We start from the raw sequence: 22,372 nt of genomic DNA, 5'->3' as shown, positions 1-22,372 counted from the left end.
CATGCCCTGGTGGTCACCTCGAAGTCTGAGTCGTTGAAGCTGTAGATGATGTTCCAGCCCAGCTGAAGGAACTTCTTCCTCTCCAGCAGGATGCTGTGGAAGAAGCACAGAGCAAACAGAAGCTTCCGGTACTGGACCGGCCTCTGGCAGCGCAGGAACTGGACCTCCGTCACCTGATGGTACAGACGCTTCATGTTGGACTTCACGCCCTGGAGGGAGGGAGGGAGGAAGAGAGGGAGGGAGAGTGAGAGTGAGAGAGAGAGGATTATAATTTAAACCATTGCCGTACTTCCACACATGCTTATAAAACACGTACAACATTACAATTCCCCACACACAAACCCTACATACTCCCTCCCTGTCACACTTTAAAAACTGTATGTCCATCACCACCAATTTCACACAACAGCCCCCCCCTCCCCCCCACACACACACAAACAGTAGAAAAAGACATAATGTCACTAACCATTTTATAATAAGCATATTAGATTTTAATATGGCTTGCCACCCCCCCCTCCCCCTTATAAACGTCTACAGAATCAGAAACCCACTCCCAATATCTTGTCCTTCCGAGTCCTCCAAATGACCATCTGAGCTGACCCCAGTAAGAAATGTAAAAGACAGACAGAGATTTAACAGAGACAGCGAGAGAGAGGGAAAGAGAGAAAGGGACAGAGATGGGAGTGAGAGAGTGAGATAGAGGGAGAGTGGAAGAGAGAGAGAGGAGAGGGAGGCAGAAAGAAAGAAGGAATGAGAGTAAATGAAGGATGGAGAATGGTAAGCATAGAGAAAGAAGGGAAGGAGAGAGAGAGAAAATAAGAGAGAGAGTAATGACATGAGTGTGTGTGTGTGTGTGTGTGTGTTTGCGTGTGTGTGTGTGTGTGTGTGTGTGTGTGTGTGTGTGTGTGTGTGTGTGTGTGTGTGTGTGTGTGTGTGTAGACCAAAACCACTTCATAATTGGGCTGTGTAGGATAGAGAGTATAATATATTTTCATACAGATAAAACAAATTGAATTAAACAAATTTAATTAGAGAAACTGAATTGGATCAAAAAAAGTTCTGCAGGGCTCGATCTCTTCCTTTCCTTTAATGTGGGAGAAGTGTGTTTGCTATAGACCTGCTCATACTGCAGACAGGCCTTTCATTTCAACATACTTTAACCTCTGATGGAAGAGCGCGTGTGTGTATATTGGCAAATGTGTACGAGTACTCAGGGGCGGAGATCCCATTTCATTGTAGGGGGGGACAATACATGGTCAAATTTCAGAGTGTAATTCCGGGGGGGGACATGAAAAAATTGCTTTCACGAGAGCTAGCATAAACTGCTAAATACCGAATTCTCTTATCACATTTACAAACAGAAATTCGAATTTTAGAATTATCTAAACAGCATTAAATGTACTAACACGAAATATCTATTCACAGACAAATAATGTCCAAAGTTCAAGAGAACTTGATGCTCAAAATATGTTATAAAACAGCTCGACAGGGAATCGAACTAGCAACCTTTCGATTATAATACGACCTCTCTACCTCCTGCGCCACTGTCACTCCATATTACAATACCAGCATAGTTCATGGACCGCAGAAAAAGATGACATTCATTTAACTTCAGATAATTTAACAAATCTGGAGAGGCACTGAGATGTAGACCTACGTTTATTAACTAGCATGAACCTGCCCCTGACAGGACAGTGTCCTAGACTGTCTAGCTAGCTATCTTAACTGTGTTAATTACCGGCATGCGTGTGTTATCGGCAAACGTTCACGTTGTCATGCCAATCCATTAATAAACGTATGTATACTTGTGCATATCGATTGGAACTTCGTAAATGGAGTTTAGAAAAAAACGTCTTCTTTACATGTTCTTACTGCGTTCGAGAATGAGATAAATCTCTTTGCATATCGTGTATCATAGCGGCAGCGACAGGGGACAGAGTAGGAAACAGTCTGACAATCTGACCGTGTAGGCTACTGGGCTGATTAACTGAAACACGGAGCTGCCGGAAACAGCATGTGAACCAAACCACTTTGAGGAATAGGGGGAACATGATTTTTCAACACTTAAAAAACACATTGTTTTACATCTATAATTAGCACCGCTTGTGTCGTCGTATTTTTATTTAAAAAAATAAAATAAAATAAATAAATAAAAAAAATGTCAATGATTGTTGGGGGGGGGGCAACTTTATGGTAGGGGGGGACACGTCCCCCCCGTCCCCCCCGGGATCTCCGCCTATGCGAGTACTGTATGTGTGAGGGTTTGCGTGTGTGTGTGTGTGTGTGTGTACAAGAGACTGTCTACATGAGAGTCTGTGTGTGTGTGTGTGCCTGTAGCCGACGGGGATGTCTGTGTATGTGTGTGTGTGTGTGTGTGTGTGTGTGTACCTTTGGCGGTTCAGTGGTCATCTTGATGCCAGCCTGTAGTATGGTGATGGTGATGTCAGTGTGTGTGTGTGTGTGTGTGTATGTGTGTGTGTGTGTGTGTGTGTATGTGTGTGTGTGTGTGTGTGTGTGTGTGTTTGTGTGTGTGTGTGTGTGTGTGTGTGTACCTTTGGCGGTTCAGTGGTCATCTTGATGCCGGCCTGTAGTATGGTGATGGTGATGTCGGTGTGTGTGTGTGTGTATGTGTGTGTGTGTGTGTGTGTGTGTGTGTGTGTGTGTGTGTGTGTACCTTTGGCGGTTCAGTGGTCATCTTGATGCCGGCCTGTAGTATGGCGATGGGGAAGTCGGGGTGGGGGGAGGAGCTGAGCCAGAGGCGGAAGTCTTTGTGGGGGTCCTCCACCTGTAGTTGCTCCACCAGCTTATCCAGCTGAGGCATCCAGGACATGGACAGGTGGCAGTTAGCCAGGAACACCCAGTGACCTGAGGCAGGGCAGGGCAGGGAGGGCAGGGGAGGAGAGGGGACATAGGGAGAGGAGAGGAGAGGAGAGGAGAGGAGAGGAGGAATGAGGAAAGTGAAACAGTAGTAACGTGTTTATAAACAATTAGTACTAATTAATACTTTATACATGCTTTATAAACGTGGGATCAGGAAAAACTTGAGGTATGTGTATTTGCAAATTCACAACGTTGATTCAAGCAAAGACTACCTTTTCAGACTAACTCAGACCACATTAAACTGCATCAGACTACCTTTCCAGACTACATCAGACTAGGTCAGACCGGTTCTCTGGACCATGTCAAATTACACTGGACTTCCCCTACAGGCCACACCAGCAAGCTCTCTAGACCGTGCCAGCCAGCACACATCCGATCTCCTCTCCAGACCACTAGAGACCTCGTAAGATCAGCAGTGTAGAGTACCATCAGTAACCGAGCCCTGTGTGTCGACGCCAGCTTATCCTCCCCCTTCACACCAGTCTCTCCATCTTTCCCCTGCGAACAGGTCACACTCTCTCTCACACACACACACACACACACACACACACACACACACACACACACACACACACACACACAAACACACACACACACACACACACACACACACTCACCGTTCTTGACGCCTTCCTTGATCATGCGGGTGGCGATGGGCGCCTGGCCCTGGCCCAGGGAGAGGGCGTGGAAGCGGCGGCCCATGCCCGACGTCTCGGCCAATAGCACCAGCTGCACGGTGGGGTCCACGCCCGGAGACAGCACGAAGATCAGCGGCGTCTTAGTGGTGGAGTCCTCAACCACCTGACACAGGTAAGGGGAGAGAGAAGGACACAGAGGTCAGGGGAGAGAGAGGGAGGGGGAAAGAAGAGGGAAAGATCAGGAACAAAAGGATTTGAGAAACACAGAGGAAATACAGAAAATCTGCAGGTAAATGTGTGAATGAGAAGAAGAACTGTACAGTTACTGAGTCTTAAAGTACCTTTGTGACCGAGCTCCTTGATAGTTTAAAACAGATACAATTCAGTTGCTCTGATTTTCACTGGCAAATATACTGACTTTGCAGAGCACTGTGTGTGTGTGTGTGTGTGTGTGTGTGTGTGTGTGTGTGTGTGAGGGTATATTTGTTTGTGTGAGAGTGTATGTGTGTGTGTTTGTGAGAGTGTACAGTGGGGAAAATAAGTATTTGAACCCCTGCCGATTTCGCAAGTTTGGCCACTTGCAAAGAAATGTGTGATCTATAATTGTAATGGTAGGTGTATTTTAACAGTGATAAATAGAAAATCAACAAACAAATCCAGAAAACTGCATTTTATAACATTTATGACTTAATTTGTATTTGATGCAGAAAATAAGTATTTGAACCCCCAAGCAAACAGCAAGAATTCTGGCTCCCAATGACCAGTTATGTGCCCAAGAAGCACACAGATTAGTCCTCATTAGGCCTAACAAGGTACACCTGATCTCAACTGGTGACGTGTATAAAAGAAACCTGTCAAAAGAATCATACTTCACACCTTCAACCTCACCACCATGGGCAAGACCAAAGAGTTGACCAAGGACGTCAGAGATAAGATTATAGACCTGCACAAGGCTGGAATGGGTTACAAAACATATCTGCAAGCAGCTTGGTGAGAAGCAGACAACTATTGGTGTGAATTTTCGTAAATGGAAGCAACACCAAACAACTGTCAATCGCTCTAGGTCTGGGGCTCCACGCAAGATATCCTCTCGTGCGGTATCGGTGATGTGACGAACCCTCATCCGAAAGGTGCAGAATAACCCCAGAACTACACAGTGGGAGCTTGTGAATGATCTCAAGGCAGCTGGGACCACAGTCACCAAGAAAACCATTGGCAACACACTACGCCGTAATGGTTTGAAGTACTGCAGCACTCGCAAGGTCCCCCTGCTCAAGGAAGCACATGTACAGGGCCGTCTGAAGTTTGCCAATGAACACTTGAATGATTCTAAGGAGGATTGGGAAACAGGATGTGGTCAGATGAGACCAAAATCAAGCTCTTTGGCATCAACTCGACTTGCCGCGTTTGGAGGGGGAAGAATGCTGAATATGACCCCAAGAACACCATCCCCACTGTCAAGCATGGAGGTGGAAACATTATGCTTTGGGGCTGTTTCTCTGCCAAGGGTACAGGACGACTCCACTGCATCGAGGGGACTATGGATGGGGCCATGTAACGTGGAACATTGGGCTTGAACCTCATTCCCTCCCATTGAAAACGCAACCTTAAGGATTTGGAGAGGATCTGCAAAGAGGAGTGGACCAAAATCCCTCCTGAGATGTGTGTAAACCTGGTGACCAACTACAAGAAAAGTCTGACGTCTGTGCTTGCCAACAAGGGTTATTCCACCAAGTACTAAGTCATGTTTTGCTAGGGGTTCAAATACTTATTTTCTGCATCAAATGCAAATTAAGTCATAAATGTTATAAAATGCAGTTTTCTGGATTTTTTTGTTGATTTTCTCATTCTCACTGTTAAAATACACCTACTATTACAATTATAGATCACACATTTCTTTGCAAGTGGCCAAACTTGCGAAATCGGCAGGGGTTAAATACTTATTTCCCCCACTGTATATGTATGTGTGCAAATGTGCGTGAGTGTGTATAACTCACAGCCTTCATGTCTAGGACTTTGCAGAGCACTGTGTGTGTGTGTGTGTGTGTGTGTGTGTGTGTGTGTGTGTGTGTGTGTGTGTGTGAGGGTATATTTGTGTGTGTGAGAGTGTATGTGTGTGTGTTTGTGAGAGTGTATGTGTATGTGTGCAAATGTGCGTGAGTGTGTATAACTCACAGCCTTCATGTCTAGGACAGGGGGCTCGACAAATCGAGAGCCGAGGTTGTTGATGATGAAGGAGGTGACACAGAAGGAGACGCGGTCCTGACGCAGAGAGCGCACGATCAACATCCTCTGCAGCTCATTACAGCTGTTCTCCCACTCACCTACACACACAGAGAGAGGGGGGAGAGAGGGGGAGAGAGGGAGGGAGAGGGGGGGGAGAGAGGGAGAGAGAGAGAGGGGGCGAAAAAGAGAGGGAGGGAGAGAAAGAGCGAGAAAAAGTGGGAGAGGCAGAAAAAGGAGAGAGGGAGAGAGAGGTGGAAGAGATGGAGAGAAGAGAGAGAAAGAGAGGGAGAGAGAGAAAGAGAGAGAGGTGGAAGAGATGGAGAGAGAAGAGAGAGAGCGAGAGAGAGAGAGAGAGGGAGAGAGGGAAAGAGAGAGGTGGAAGAGATGGAGTCATGGTGAAGGGGGGCAGAGAAGCAACAAACAGTTGAAATGAAGTGGAATGACAAGGACACGAGGGTGGTGAAGACAGAGAAATTGAACCAGAAAGTTTACAAGAGAAAGAGTGTCGGAGGACGATGAAAAGAAAGAGAGAAAGCGGGACAGATAAAACGATTACTTCCCAGGCGCCTCTCTGTACCGGACTTCCCTTGTGACTGACTTTGAGCCAAAAACGTAATGAATCCTAACAAGTTAAATTGCTTTCATAAACACGGGTGCTTATGGCAGGCGGCTGACAAACGATCAGGGCTCACGTCCGCCCTGATTGCATTAATATGGAACTGAAGTTGGGCTAATGTCGTTAGCGTAATAAAATAAAGGAGTGGAGTTTGGCTCGATCCGTCCGCTCGAACCTGCTAGATCTCAGGCCGCTCTCACGAGGGCCGATGCATAATCACCATTACGGCAGCCCACAAAGCCACCGGAACACACAAATTAACTCAGACAAAAACACGGCACAATCCAAAATTTAATCCAATTTTTTGGGACTTTTGAAATGTTACAGCTGAAAAGGATATTTGGGAGCAGCAGGAGGAGGGGGAAAACTTCAGACTTACACGCATACCCCCACAGACACACACACTCTTATACAAACCCTCACCGACACACACACACACACACACACACACACACACACACACACTTACACAAACTCCCACAGACACACAGACACTCACACACTGTATGTATTTGCCTTGCTCTTCATTATGTTCCCCTGGCCTCAGTAACAATGCAATATCTTGAAGAGAACAGCTTCATATCCAGGACTGTCTGGTAACCACTACCCACATATTCAACTTCTTTGATCTTTCCCCTTCAGCCCTTTATATACAATATCCACTAAGTACACAATCTCCCTCTCCGTAAATATCTATCTCTCTCCATCTCCCCTTCCTCCGTCTTTTTCTCTCTACATCACTCTTTCTCCTTCTCTGTCTCTATTTATCTATCTCTTTCCCTCGGCCACATCTCAGAGTACACATCTCCCTCTTTTTTCCATATCCATAAATATGTCTTTCCCTTGGCCTATCTCTCTCTCTCTCTCTCTCTCTCTCTCTCTCTCTCTCTCTCTCACCTGGCAGAGGTGCGTTTTCGGGCTCGGGGCTGGTGAACCAAAGGTTCCAGTCTCGGGGGTACTGCTCAAAGGAGGCCATGAGGCCATGAAAGTTGGTCAGCTTGTCCAGCTCAGTCACGTTGTCCCAGTTGGACTCAGACAGCCAGCTGGTGCACGGGTTATCCATCTGGCCCTCCTTATCCAGCACCTGAGAGCAGACGACAGGAGAGACAAAGACACACACAAAGAGTTGTGGAGAGAGATGGAGGAATGGAGAGAGAGAGAGATGAGACGTGTGAGAGAGAGAGAAGGGGGGGGGGGGGGGCAGATGAATGGGAAGAGTGAACAAAAGAAAGAGTGAGAGAGAGAGGTTAGGAGAGACAGAATGAGTGTGAAGAGAGAGAGAGAGAGATTAGGAGAATTTGGTGATTCCAATGGTCTTCAGCTAATAATGAATATGTACACTCCCATAGCTCTTGTCCATGGTGAGCTTTTACCTTCACAAAAGGTATACACATACCCACACACACACACACACACACAGACAAGATCGCACACGCACGCACCCACGCATGCGCACACGCACACGCACACACACACACACCCTAATGCCCCATTCCTCACCAGGCCTCCACGGAGGAAGAAGCTGTATTCATCCATGTTGAGTTTGCCGACCACTTCCAGGATCTTAGCACACATGTGGAAGCTGAAGAGCAGCTTGTGGGTCTCAAAGAGCCCTCGGCAGGTGAACCTGTTAGAACACACACACACACACACACACACACACACACGCACATATGCACACAAATACATGTATAAACCAAATGCACGGCAACACATGCAAAGCTAGGCACACACATTTACATACTGATACATCCCAAATGCACTGAATGCACATGGACACACACACACACACACACACGCACACTCACACTCACACCTGTCTCGATAAACACACACACAAACACACAGACACAAACACACACAGACCCCCACCACACACACAGCAGCCACCATCATCATCACCATCATATGATGTGAGAATGATACCACATGGAGCATCATGCATGTGACAGACGGCCTTCCTGATTACCACGGAAACAGTCCACTTCAAAAGTCATCTCCGCCGTGGCATATATGCCGTGAGCGTCCTCAGGAGAGCGTGAAGGATAAAAGGCCATTTACACCTGAAGATGAATGTGTAGCGCTGCGCGGCGAGTAAAGCATCCTTAAGTGGGATGTATGAGGGCGCATAGTATGCAGAGGATCCTCAGGGCTCCGCTGAGGCCGAGAGACACACTACTTGGAGCTCTCGAGAAAGACAGGATCGGAGCCGAGTGGATCTCCCGGAGGGGCGTGTGTGTGTGTGTTTGTGTGTGAGTGTGTGTGTGTGTGCGTGTGTGTGTGTGTGGGCATGACTGCCTGAGGCTGCAGGAGTATCACCCCAGCCCTCACTATTCAAACTTTTGAAGGGCTGTCAAAACAAGCCTCCTTCCAATTAGCATATCCTCCAGTGCCATGAGCTGGGGGTTAACACTACTACGGCTGATAGGTTGGCTCACTTCATATGCAAAACACACACACACACACACTCACACACACACACACACACACACACACGCGCGCCACTCTATAGATGAGACGGGTGACAGTACTGATAAATGGAATTAGGCCAACATGGGAGGAAAAAGACAACCAAACAAACACTTCCTTACTCTTTTTTAGACGGCAAACGTGGGTGGGTGAGTGTGTTAAACGTGGGTGGGTGAGTGTGTTCCCTTTGTATGAATTTTATACCTGTAGATGGTGTAGGGGTGCTAGGTGTCTAATATGTGTGTGTGTGCAACCTGTAGACAGCATAGGTTTGTGATATGTGTGTGTGTTTGTGCTTGTGTGTGTGTGTGTGTTATCTGTACACAGCGTAGGTGTGGTAGTCGTTGAGGTTGGCTATACGCTCCTCCAGCTTGTGGCTGCGCTTGTGCCTGTGTGTGTGTGTGTGTGTGTGTGTGTGTGTGTGTGTGTGTGTTACCTGTACACAGCGTAGGTGTGGTAGTCGTTGAGGTTGGCTATGCGCTCCTCCAGCTTGTGGCTGCGCTTGTGCGTATGTGTGTGTGGGTGTGTGCGTGCGTGCGTGTGTGTGTTACCTGTACACAGCGTAGGTGTGGTAGTCGTTGAGGTTGGCTATACGCTCCTCCAGCTTGTGGCTGCGCTTGCTCTTCTCCATGCTGAGGTTGAACAGGTCGATGTAGGCATCCAGGGAGAACTGGTACATGGGGTCGATGCGGCCCATGTCATTCAGCACGAAGAACAAGATGGACGCCCGCTGGGCACACGGCCGATAAGCCTGTAGAGGACACACCGGGACACACACACACACAGACAGAACAGCAGCACACACACAGAAATACACACACACACACAGAAATACACACACACACACACACACAGACAGGATAGCAGCACACACACAGAAATACACAATGAGGAAATACCCAGACATGCACAAATATTACGCAACACACACATATAAACACAAAAATGATACACATGGAACACACACACACACACATCAATATATAAACATATTTTACCAAAGCAATGATGTCTTTATGTACGAGTTAGTCGTGTATTAGTCATGTGTTAGTCATGTATTATGCCTATCGACCCCTGTCCTGTCTTTCACTTTCTTTTGTCCATCTCTCTCTCTCTCTCTCTCCATCTCTCTCCCTGCATCTTTCTCTTTCCGTCTCTCTCTCCATCTCTCTCTCTCTCTCCCACCCTCTCCTCTCTCTCTTTCTCTCTATATCCCACCCTCTCCTCTCCTCTCTCCCCATCTCTCTCTCTCCCACCCTCTCCTCTCTATCTCTCTCTCTCCCACCCTCTCCTCTCCTCTCCTCTCTCTCCATCTCTCTCTCTCCCACCCTCTCCGCTCTCTCTCTCCCACCCTCTCCTCTCTATCTCTCTCTCTCCCACCCTCTCCTCTCCTCTCTCTCCATCTCTCTCTCTCCCACCCTCTCCGCTCTCTCTCTCTCTCTCCCACCCTCTCCTCTCTATCTCTCTCTCTCTCTCCAACTCCATCTCTCCATCTCTCCCACCCACTGCTCTGTGTCCCCCTCTCTCACCTCTCTGGCGGTATCGATCTTGATCTCTGTCAGCTCGCTGGTCTCCAGCTGCTCGGACACCTCTGTGGCCGTCACTTTGGAGCTCTGCAGAGTGTTCACCAGCTGCACGTCATCCAGCAACGAGCCTGTGGCCTCGTTCAGCAGCCTACACACACACACACACGCGCGCGCACACACGCACACACAAACACACACACACACACACCACACACACGCACACACACACACGCACACACGCACACACGCGCGCACACACACACACACACACACACGCACACGCACACGCACAAACACACACACACACAGAAAACACACACACACACACACACACACACACACACACACACACACACACACACACAAACACAAATACACAGAGCACGTATAGAGATTATGGGATATGCTCAACATTCATAGGCACGACACACAAAGTACATCACACACACACACATGTACGCACATATACATACACACATGCATCCACATACACCCCCCAGCCCACACACATACATACATACGACGTACACACACAGAATACAGACTATATACACACAAGCACACACAGACACACAACAGTGACCTTTTAAGTCTATTGAATCTTATGAAACATATCCAGGCTGACAGGTTTGAAATAAAAAGTGTTGGTTTTCACACCTGCAATAACAGCTCCTCAGGAAGTGTGTAAACAGTGTGGGTGCACAAGTTATTCTAAATGTGTGTGTAAATCTGAGTATGTGTGGGACAGAGAGAGTGAGTGTGTGGTGTCATATGTCTGTGTGTAATGTGTGGGAGTGTGTGTGTGTGTGTGTGTGTGTGTGTGTGTGTGTGTGTGCTCCAGTACCTGAGAATCTCGTCCTCCAGCTCCTGGAGTTTCCTCTTGCCTGAGGCGATGTTGATCACCAATGAGTCCTTCTGCGTCTCGAGATCAGGACGCTCCTTACGCACCACGATACCCAGCAGCTGCGCCTCAAGACCCTGAAACACACACACACACACACACACACACACACACACACACACACATATATATTGAGTTGCCATACACCCACACAGAAGAAATACTGTGCATACAAACAAAAAAATACACACATATGTGGACACACCCACGGAAAACCCTGCATTTGTAATGAAGCAAACTCGTAATAGTCATATAACTACTTTATACATGTAATAACAGTCTCGTTATTTAATAGCCACACCTTGTATACATAATGCATGACACATATAGACACATATAGACAGCACATATAGACAGCAAACCTGTTCTTTGACGGCGAAGTTGACAATGGTGGTCTTGGTGGAGATCTCGGGTGTGTAGTGGGGGTTGGACAGTTTGGTGGTGATGTAGAAACGGAAGTCAAGGTTGTACTCCACCTCCTTGTCACCCAACTTCAGAAGCAGACGTCCACCTGCAATAACCACATGCATGTGCGCACACACACACACACACACACACACACACACACACACACACACACACACACACACACACACACACACACACACACACACACACAAACACACACACACACACACACACACACACACATGCACACACACACGCACACACACAGAAATGCACATTTTGCACACACAGCAGTTTATGTATGTGTGCGTGTACATGCATATGTGAGTGAGAAAGTGTGTGTTGGTGTGTATATGCCAGCAGGTGCAGGTGACTGACCCACTCGTGTGAGGGATTTGTTGAGGATGGGGGCAAGCGACGGGTCCAGCTCCTCCTGCACGTTCTGCAGCAGAACCGGTGAACCGAATTGGACAGCGTTCTCTAGGACCCGCAGGAAGTCCGGCATCTGCAGATCAATCACCTTCAGCCCCTGGGCAAGTTGAGGAAAAGAACAAAAGGACAGAGAAAGAGAGAGTTTTTCACTTTTAAGACACTTTTATTGACTTAAGACTCCTATGTACCCATACCCATGTACACAATACGCATTTGTCCAAAGTCTGTGTGTGCCGTAGAGTTTGTCAGTCTTTGTCTGACTCACCCTATCCACTCGTCTCACTCCACAAGAAGAGGAGAAGGTGGAGGTCACAACTAATGATGTTTACTTTCAGCATGTTCTTTTCTCCGTTCAATACAGACAAACACGCGGAGATGAAGTTAAAACGCAACACCATAGATTCACAGAGTTCATAACACCTTAGAGCTACAGAGTTCATGACACCATAGAGAACACCATAGAGCTACAGAGTTCATGACACCTTAGAGAACACCATAGAGCTACAGAGTTCATGACACCATAGAGAACACCATAGAGCTACAGAGTTCATAACACCTTAGAGCTACAGAGTTCATGACACCATAGAGAACACCATAGAGCTACAGAGTTCATAACACCTTAGAGAACACCATAGAGCTACAGAGTTCATGACACCATAGAGAACACCATAGAGCTACAGAGTTCATAACACCTTAGAGCTACAGAGTTCATGACACCATAGAGAACACCATAGAGCTACAGAGTTCATAACACCTTAGAGCTACAGAGTTCATGACACCATAGAGAACACCATAGAGCTACAGAGTTCATGACACAATAGAGAACACCATAGAGCTACAGAGTTCAAAACACCTTAGAGAACACCATAGATTCACAGAGTTCATAACACCTTAGAGCTACAGAGTTCATGACACCATAGAGAACACCATAGAGCTACAGAGTTCATGACACAATAGAGAACACCATAGAGCTACAGAGTTCATAACACCTTAGAGCTACAGAGTTCATGACACCATAGAGAACACCATAGAGCTACAGAGTTCATAACACCTTAGAGCTACAGAGTTCATGACACCATAGAGAACACCATAGAGCTACAGAGTTCATGACACCATAGAGCAGGAGTCCTCAGTCAGTTAGCGCCCTACACTCTGGGCCAGAACATTCTAGAACAGGGGGGCGGGGAATGACCGATGACCGAAAGAGAGGGAGCGATGTCAGACTCGTTGGCAGTTTTCTCATTTTCAAGGTGATTTTTTGCAGCACAACAGGGTTTTATCCCTGTGTGTGAGAGTGTATGTGTGTGGGTTTGTGACTGGTTATTAAGACAGGGACAAGGAGTTCTGTGTTTGTGTGCAAGTGTCCTTATGGAGCAGTGGAGATGAAGTGTGTGTATGTGTGTGAGTGTGTGTGCTAGGTTGGCAAAGTTCAAATTCATGGCTGTGTGTATGTGTGTGTGTGTGTGTGTGTGTGTGTGTGTGTGTGTGTGCGTGTGTGTTGTACTGGCAGCAGTGAGAGAGGTGTGTGTGAGGGTGCGCACGTGTATGCATATGTGTGTTGGCTTGGCAGAGGTGAGATAGCTAAGCGCGCATGTGTGTGTGTGTGTGTGTGTGTGTGTGTGTGTGTGTGTGTATGATCCCGGGGAGATAATGAAGGGGTTGTGTGCTTGTCTTGATTCTCTAGATTGCCCTAATCTCTGAAAATGCCTTTTTGTTCTGTCCTTCGGCTCCTGCCTGTATGCTTTAGATATCTTCTGTTCTCGGGCGCATTAAGGAGCCGCTACTTGTTGAAAACGCATTAAGACAAGGAGGACGGGGGAGGAGGGATGGCACAAAAGATAGAGAGAGAGAGAGAGGGAGAAAGAGAGAGAGAGTAGGAGAGAAAGAGAGAGAGAGAGAGTGATTGAGAGACGAATATAGACAGAAAAGAAGGAGGCAGACACTCACTCTTTTGCTCTCCATGTTTTTAATCCACTTTAGGGCCTGTCCTTGCGGGTCCACCATTAGAGGCCATCTTGAAAGAGATAGATGGAAAGGGAAAAAATTGGGCCAATTACTTTGGTTGCATGACATATTGTTTATTATATCCATAAACCCCACTCCATTCATTATCTGCCAGTCACATAATATGCAGAAGATGCTCTTGAAAGCTATTAAGGAAATGTCTGACCACACAGATGTGTGTATTTGTGTGTTTGATTGTAAGAGTGTGTGTGTCTGTGTGTGTACTTTCATGTTGTGACACCGTGAGATGGGTATGCTGTCAGTGTGCACTTAATCCTGTGTATGAGTGTGTGTGGCCGCCTTTAAGTTAAAGAGTGTGTGTGTAACTGTGTGTATGCATGTGTGTGTATCAGAGTATGTGTGTGTGCTAGCATTTCCTATGTGGGTGTGTGTTTTATGTCGATACAATAAGCATCATTATGGGTCAGACGTGAGAGAGGAGTGGTGCTGATGCTGACAGACCGGTTGCCGCGGGTTACGATGACTCCGTTCTCCGTGGAGAAGGCATCAGACGGGAGGCCCTGGATGTTCCATTCGCGCACCGCCGTGGGCTTGGAGAGGAACACTGCAAAACTAAAGCCTGGAGAACACGGAACCTGCAGCTCACTTATCTGAAAGACAGAGGGCAGCCGGGAAGACAGACAGCTTTTTAAAAAGCCTTTAATATATCATTACAGAACAATCTGTAAAGGATATGAAAAGGAAAAAAAAAAGCAACAAAATATTTCATAACAGTAATGAAAGAGAGTGAGTTAGAGAGAGAGAGAGAGAGAGAGAGAAAGGGGGAGAGAGAGAGAGGAGGTCATGGTGGAGAGCAATATCTTAAGTCAGACTCATCAGTCTTACCGACTATATTTCAATGCTACCTTGGCCTCCTCATGGTGACGATGATGGCCTATTTCCACCACGCTAAAACAGAGTGAATCACTCCCTCACCTACACAGCTGAACGCCCTCATCTGGGTATTTACAGACTGCGGCTGCCTCGCCGCTGATGAGGAATCACTCAAAGTGTAAAGCCAATTACAGCCTCGGTGAAACAAAGGGGCGAGAAAACAGACTTGACATTTAACAGTGTTTAAAAATGATAGTCTGGATACCCTCGAGCTGCGTGACTAAGCAGCGTCTGTGTACATCCATCTTCAAACCAGCAGTCGCGCAAATGTTTGGATCTCGATAGACTGCTGAGATGATAGGAAGGAAGAGAGGGAGAAAGGGAGAGAAAGAGAGAGGGAGGGAGGGATGGGTGGGTGGGAGTGAGAGAGGAAGAGAGGGATGGAGAGGGAGAGAGATAGAGGGAGAGTGGGATGGAGGAGGAGAGGGAGAGAGGGATGGAGGGGGAGAGTGAGAGAGAGAGAGAGAGGGAGGGATGGAGAGAGAGAGGGAGGGATGGAGGGGGAGAGTGAGAGAGAGCGAGGGAGGGAGAGAGGGAGGGATGGAGAGAGGGATGGAGGGGGAGAGTGAGAGTGAGAGAGAGGGAGGGAGAGAGGGAGGGAGGGATGGATGGGTGGGTTGTCGGCCGTGACTCACCTTCTTCATCCAGATGCTGGTAACGAGCTCATCTCTGTAGTTGGAGAGGAAGGGGCCCATGTAGGACAAGAATGCTGCAGCCAAAAGACAGTCTCCAACCAGGTAGCCCATGTTAGACTCCAAACCCTGCACTCACACACACACACACACACACACACACACACACACACACACACACACACACAGAGAACCATAATTACCAAAAGGCCGTATTTATCGTCCCTCCTACTGGTGGAAATGTTGAGTGAGAATATCTGGCTTCCTGGCAACAGTCTTCTCTTTGCTGGTCTAATCAGCCAGCACATTCCATTTAAGATTCTCATTATTGGCTTTTATGTGAATGAGGTGGCCAGGCCTGATGAACTGAATGACGCTTTAAATCACTTCTCCCAGAGGCCAACCGAAACCTTCACACTTTTTCAACACGGCAGCAGTTGCCATAGAGATCTCCTTGGAGACTGATAAACTGTGACATTAGTAATGCGAGCAGCCATAGATATAAGAATGCCTGCTTGAGGGTGTGTGTACCCTAAAACGTTAATTAAGAGTCGAGCCCCAATTAAACACTGAGGCCCTTTTAATGGTCGGGTGTGGCTACGCGTTTTGAAAAATAAACACAGGTCTCCTGTAGAGGAACGGGATCTGTTCTTTAAAGCCCCACAGGTCGCCCACTTGAGCTAGTTCTAAACTTAACACTTAGATCGTGCATACTAACATGAAATATTTAAAATCTTGACAATATGAACATGCTACACATAGTTAGATTGGTTAGATTCCCCATGAGCGCTCAAAGTATAATTCATTCAGATTTACAGGCATGGTAAACAAGATTATTTATATTCCTTTAGTCTAGTAAGGGTCCACCAATCAAAATAATCAAAACAGTTTTTCATAAAAGGTTGTGAATATTGTCACGTTAAGTCCATTGCTCACTGTCTGCTAACATTGTTTGTCAAGCGAAGAATGCACTTCACATAAACAAAACTTTCGCCCCTTCCTGCACAGTGTTGCTTGTTTTGGTTCCATTGCTGGCTACAAAATAAAAGTCCCCCCACCCTTCTGTTTAGTGTTCAGCCCTTTTCCTTTCTGGAATGCCAAATAGGGTCTCTCTCTCTGTCTCTGTTTCTGTGCATGTGGGCCCAGATGTACTGTCTCTCTGAGCTAAATGAAATTAAGGATTTGTATTTGATATGTTATCCGATAGCCTAATTTGTATACAAGTAATATTCATACTAGTTTAAATAATCAATTTGATTGTATTTCCCATCTTTGCAGGAGTTTTATTAAAGGCCTATCCCTTACAGACACCTGTCCCAAATATAAGCAGGTTGAGTTCAGTGAATGAAGCAAATAAAACCCCGGGCTATTAACCGAAGCTCTACGGTATGTGTGCTTCTGTAACGTGTGTGTGTGTGTGTGTGTGTGTGTGAGTCTCCTCCCAGCACACTGTCCCTCTGGCCCAGTCTAGCTTCAGCTCAGTGTGTGTGTGTGTGTGTTTGTGTGTGTGTTTGGGTTTGGGTGGACACACACACAGTATGTCTATCTAGTATGTATTTTGAGTGTGTATGTCTTGTGTGCATGAGTGGTTAGGCACCAGTAGTCTCTTCCCAGTGTATTCTCTCCAGGAAGTCTAGTTGCACAATTCTTTTGTGTTTGTGCGTGTTTTGGTAGGCAAACATACAAACACACAGAGTCTCTTCCCAGCACACTCTCTCTGATGAGTGCTAGCTTCAGCTCAGTGTGTGTGTGTGTGTGTATGTGTGTGTGTGTGTGTGTGTGTGTGTGTGTGTGTGTGTGTGTGTGTGTATGTCTGCCTACCACCACTGTCTGCTCCCAGCGCACTCTCTCCCCGGCGAGTCCGGTGACCAGTTTGCCGGCGCGGTCCAGCTTCAGCTCCATGTCCTCTGAGCGCCGGCGCAGGTCCTCCTTCTGGGCCAGCTTCTCATCGTAGGAACTCTTCAGCTGCTCCAGCTTCTCTCCCACCTGATACACACACACACACACACACACACACACACACACACACACACACACACACACACACACACACACATCATACACACACACACACACATCATACACACACACACACACACACACACACATCATACACACAAACACACACACGTGTGAAAACACGTCAAGCACATCACACACACACACATACAGACACACACTAATAAATACAACTAAATACAGACTGACAACAAACAAACACGCATTGACAAACACGCACGTGTACACAAACTCACATAAACGATGCTCTTGACGAGGCTTGATTATTTGATGTGAAAACACCATTTGACACCCAAACCAACACAATCACATGGCTATGTGACTCACTACAGTCTTCTGGCACACACACACACACACACACCTCTCTGAGTTTGGCCTTGGAATCTGCCAAGATGCTCTGTTTCTCTGCCAGCTGGGACGTGGCCGCGTTCAGCCGAGCTCTCTTGGGCTCCACCACTCTGAAGATGCGCCCATACACCTGTAGAAACACACACACACACACACACACACACACACACACACACACACACGCACACAAACACACACACACACACATGAACAAACAGACACAAAGAGAAATCTAAACACAAACACAGCATTTCAGTGAACTGAATGAATCTATGGGAACGGACTGGAAGCATTTTGTATGAATATATTGAAGAAAAACATTAGTTAAAAACCAAATATAAAAATCTTAACTTAAACTTAAATTTGAACTAAAGGCTCTTCTAGATTATCTCTCCCTATGTGTCTGTATGTGTTGGAGTGTGTGTGTGTGTGTGTGTGTGTGTTGGAGTGTGTGTGTGTGTGTGTGTGTGTGTGTGTGTGTGTGTGTGTGGTGTGTGTGTGTGATTAGACTGAGAGCACTCCAGACCTCCATGGCACGGACCCACATGCAGAGGGATCGGGCGGCGAGCGAAACCCGTCCGATGATCTCGGGCTGGAAGTCGGGCTGCGTGCAGTACTGGCCGATCTTCTTCAGCACGCGGTCCGAGATGTTGTCCGTGTCAAAGTGCATCAGCTGCTTGATGAAGTTGGACTCGCCTGCCGGGGGGCAAATAACCAGAAAGACCACAAATTACCACAAAGACTGAGACAGAGAGACACTACAGGGGCAAATGACCAGTGAGAGAGACACTACAGGGGCAAATGACCAGTGAGAGAGACAGAGAGACACTACAGGGGCAAATGACCAGTGAGAGAGACAGAGAGACACTACAGGGGCAAATGACCAGTGAGAGAGACAGAGAGACACTACAGGGGCAAATGACCAGTGAGAGAGACAGAGACACTACAGGGGCAAGTGACCAGTGAGAGAGACACTACAGGGGCAAGTGACCAGTGAGAGAGACACTACAGGGGCAAATGACCAGTGAGAGAGACAGAGAGACACTACAGGGGCAAATGACCAGTGAGAGAGACAGAGAGACACTACAGGGGCAAATGACCAGTGAGAGAGACAGAGAGACACTACAGCTCTAGTCTGGCACTACGTTCACTACTACTCCATCCACTCTCATCTTCACTCCTGCTTTCTTCTACTTTCCTGAGGCTGTTTTTTTGACTGCCTTATTTCATCTCTTCCTTCAGTCTTATAGTCAATATTTCACATGTGTTCTTTTGTGCACTTTTGCAGTCCTTCTTATTTCTGCCTTGGATATTCTGTCTATGACACAGGGATTTTTTTCCTTTACTGGGCTCTTTCTCTCTATCTTTTCTCTTTTATTTTCTTTGTGTTTTTTTGCCCCGTCATGTTTTAGTAAACCCCTCTCTCTCCCTCTCTGCTCTGTTCCAAACCCTACAGCACCTACATTCATGCTATTAATGCTCAACGTCAGATATAAATAAATATACATTTGTATTGTCAAAGCATTCGAGTGAAGGATGCAACATATAATTACTCTTTCAAGTACAACAACACTTTATATAACAATAATTATTTCTGTCACCCCCACCCCCTTTACTCAACTCCTCTCTTTCTTCCCTGCTCGTTACACTCCCCCCACCTCTTTTATCTCTCTCCACTCCTCTTTAACCTATGCTCTATTCCTCTCTGTCTTCTCTCTCTTCCTCTCCTTTTCTCCCTCCTGCTCTTTATTCCTCTCCCTGCCCCCACCCCCACTGTCTCTTCCTCTCTCTCTCCTCCTCCTCTCTCTCCGCTTTACTCCAGTCTCTCTCTCCTGCTCTCTCTCCTCCTCTCTCTCCTGCTCTCTCTCCTCCTCTCTCTCCTGCTCTCGCTCCTGTCTCCTCTGATTACCCAGCTGTCTCTTGGCCTCTGCCCAGGTGGGTTCGACGCATAAGAGGATCATGACGGCCTGCATGACGGTCTCCACCAGGGCAGGGGGGCGGCCGTACGACTTGATTTCCGTCATGTCCTTCTTGTTCAGAGACTCCAGCGCCTGTGGAGAACAGAGAACACAGGAAGAGAGAGAGAGAGAGAGTGAGAGAGCGGAAGAGAGAGAGAGCGAGAGAGGCATGAGTCAGAATAAATGAGGGGAGAGGAGAGGCGGGGAGCAGAAGAGAAAAGACATAAGAAACAACATGGGGGTAAGGAGGTAAGTGTTGAAAGGACACCAGAAGTGTGTGAAAGGGAGGATAGAGAGGGTGGAGAAAAAAAGAGAGAAAGGGACTGGAGAGAGAAAGAAGACAGCGGAAGAACAGAATAGAAAAATGAGAGTGGACTGAGGAAGGCATGGATAGAAGAGAGGGAGTTGAAAGGAGAAGAGCAAAAATGGAGAGAGGAGAGATGAGGGACAGTAAGGGAAGGAGAAGGTGGAGGAGGGGGAGGAAGAGGAGGATGGGTGGGAGGGGGAGGAGGAGGAGGATTTTGTGTGTGTGTGTGGGGGGGGGGGGTTGGGTGGAGAGCGGGTGGCAGTTAGTGGCCAGACAGCTGGAGCAGAGCTCAGTGGTGGCTGCTCACCTTCATGGCCTCTGCTAAAGCAGGGAGGGCCTCATCCAGGTCCCTCTGGGCGTTCTCAGCCATGGCCTTACACTTAATCTCCTCAGCACCGATCTTCTCACTGTGTGCACTGACCGCCTGCACACACACACAGACACACACACACACACACACAGACACAGACACAGACACACACACAGACACACACAGACACACACACACACACACACACACACACAGACACACATGCGCGGGCGCGCACACACACACACACACACATACACAAACACACACACACAGATACACGCACACACACACACACACACACACACACACACACACACACACACACACACACACACACACACACACACACACAATGTGTCTGTGTTCTAGAGGAAAAAGCACATCTGCTCCAATTGCGCTCAAACGGAAAGATATAAACAGAACAGTTACATCTTCATGTCTGCCGCACACACAGAAACACCTTCTGCTTCTTTCCTATGCCAGATAATGAGGACTAGGTAGTCTTTCTGTCTCACACACACTCACACACACCTTCTCATTCTCCAGGATGTTGGTCTGGTACTCTGTCAGATAATGCAAGCCACACACTAACACACACACAAAGGTGCATGTACACAAACACAACTTAAACACATACACACAAGCCCTCACTCAAACACATACACTTTCTCTCTCTCTCACTCAAACACACACACACACACACCTTCTGCTGTTCGTCGGCTTCTCTCTTCTGCTGGACGATGGTGACCAGGTACTCCTCGCACTGCTTCTGGAACTCGGCCACCTTCTTCTTGGCCTCCTCCAGCTCCACAGACATGGCCTCCACCTTGGTACGCGTGTCGTCGATCTTAAAGAGTCCGTTACGCAGCTTAGTCACCTGTTCGCCCAGCTCACCGCGCTTCTCCGCCAGCAGCCTGAGGAAGTGTGTGTGTGTGTGTGTGTGTGTGTGTGTGTGTGTGTGTGTTTGGGGGGGGGTTGAGATAAAACAATTTCCTTTGAAACAACACAATTCATATATATCTTTGTATACACATACAGTATATTTGTGTTTACATTCTTTGCTTGTTTACTGGGCATAGGAAGGCTTGCAAGTCAGGGATCTTAGAAGTCAACATAATTTAACTGAACAGAGCAAGACAGAGAGAGCGAGAGCAAGACAGAGAGAGAGAGAGAGAGAGAGACAGAGACAGAGAGGGAGACAGAGAGAGTGTGAGACAGAGAGGGGAGAACAAACAGGCCAGATAAAAAAAAGAGAAGGTGAGAAGCAGCGGAAAAAAAGCCAGTGAGAGCCAAAGAGAAGGACAGAATGAGAGCGAGGGGACGGAGAGGCAGCAATAGGTGAGGTTAGGGAGAGGGAGCGTGATGGCCAGGAGAGAGGGGGCAGATGGATGGAGGGGCAATTACTTCTTGTATCCAGACACCAGCTCCAGGTAGTTAGTGGGGGTGACATAGTTGTGCCTCTTCAACTCCTCCTTCATCCGCAGAGAGAAGACGGTGACTGACTGGTGCATGGTCACAAAGATGGTCGCCACCTTGCTCTGGATCTGTAGAATACAAACACACACACACAGACACACACACACACACACACACACACACACACACACAGACACACACACACACACAGACACACACAGACACACACAGACACACACACACACACACACACACACACACACAGACACACACACACACACACACAGACACACAATCTCAGTCGTGTTTCTACTCAGGCCTCAGTGGGGCTGAAGGTCAAGTGTTCTTATAGAGAATAAATGTGTGTGTGTATCTCTTTGTGTGC

The 22,372-nt window shown here is 47.4% G+C and overlaps 1 protein-coding gene across 1 annotated transcript in view; it reads right to left on the bottom strand.

Annotated features, from left to right (window-relative positions):
• dnah2 (dynein, axonemal, heavy chain 2) overlaps positions 1-22,372 on the bottom strand; it is a 182,303-nt gene that overhangs the window by 16,015 nt on the left and 143,916 nt on the right. Inside the window, exons 61-81 of the mRNA XM_031584949.2 lie at positions 21,976-22,115; positions 21,275-21,485; positions 20,566-20,682; positions 19,903-20,044; positions 18,520-18,689; positions 18,007-18,123; positions 17,448-17,612; positions 15,630-15,755; positions 14,563-14,711; positions 14,044-14,110; positions 12,043-12,193; positions 11,619-11,767; positions 11,200-11,333; positions 10,359-10,503; positions 9,381-9,580; positions 7,861-7,987; positions 7,258-7,444; positions 5,694-5,842; positions 3,498-3,681; positions 2,675-2,865; positions 18-209 (exon numbers count right to left, since the gene is read on the bottom strand). Of these exons, the coding sequence (XP_031440809.1) occupies positions 18-209; positions 2,675-2,865; positions 3,498-3,681; positions 5,694-5,842; positions 7,258-7,444; positions 7,861-7,987; positions 9,381-9,580; positions 10,359-10,503; positions 11,200-11,333; positions 11,619-11,767; positions 12,043-12,193; positions 14,044-14,110; positions 14,563-14,711; positions 15,630-15,755; positions 17,448-17,612; positions 18,007-18,123; positions 18,520-18,689; positions 19,903-20,044; positions 20,566-20,682; positions 21,275-21,485; positions 21,976-22,115 (3,213 nt within the window). The remainder of the gene's footprint in view (positions 1-17; positions 210-2,674; positions 2,866-3,497; positions 3,682-5,693; positions 5,843-7,257; positions 7,445-7,860; positions 7,988-9,380; positions 9,581-10,358; positions 10,504-11,199; positions 11,334-11,618; positions 11,768-12,042; positions 12,194-14,043; positions 14,111-14,562; positions 14,712-15,629; positions 15,756-17,447; positions 17,613-18,006; positions 18,124-18,519; positions 18,690-19,902; positions 20,045-20,565; positions 20,683-21,274; positions 21,486-21,975; positions 22,116-22,372) is intronic.

This window comes from Clupea harengus, chromosome 18 (genome assembly GCF_900700415.2).
Source record: "Clupea harengus chromosome 18, Ch_v2.0.2, whole genome shotgun sequence".
NCBI classification, from domain to species: domain Eukaryota; kingdom Metazoa; phylum Chordata; class Actinopteri; order Clupeiformes; family Clupeidae; genus Clupea; species Clupea harengus.
This window is presented reverse-complemented; position numbering and strand designations above follow the sequence as displayed.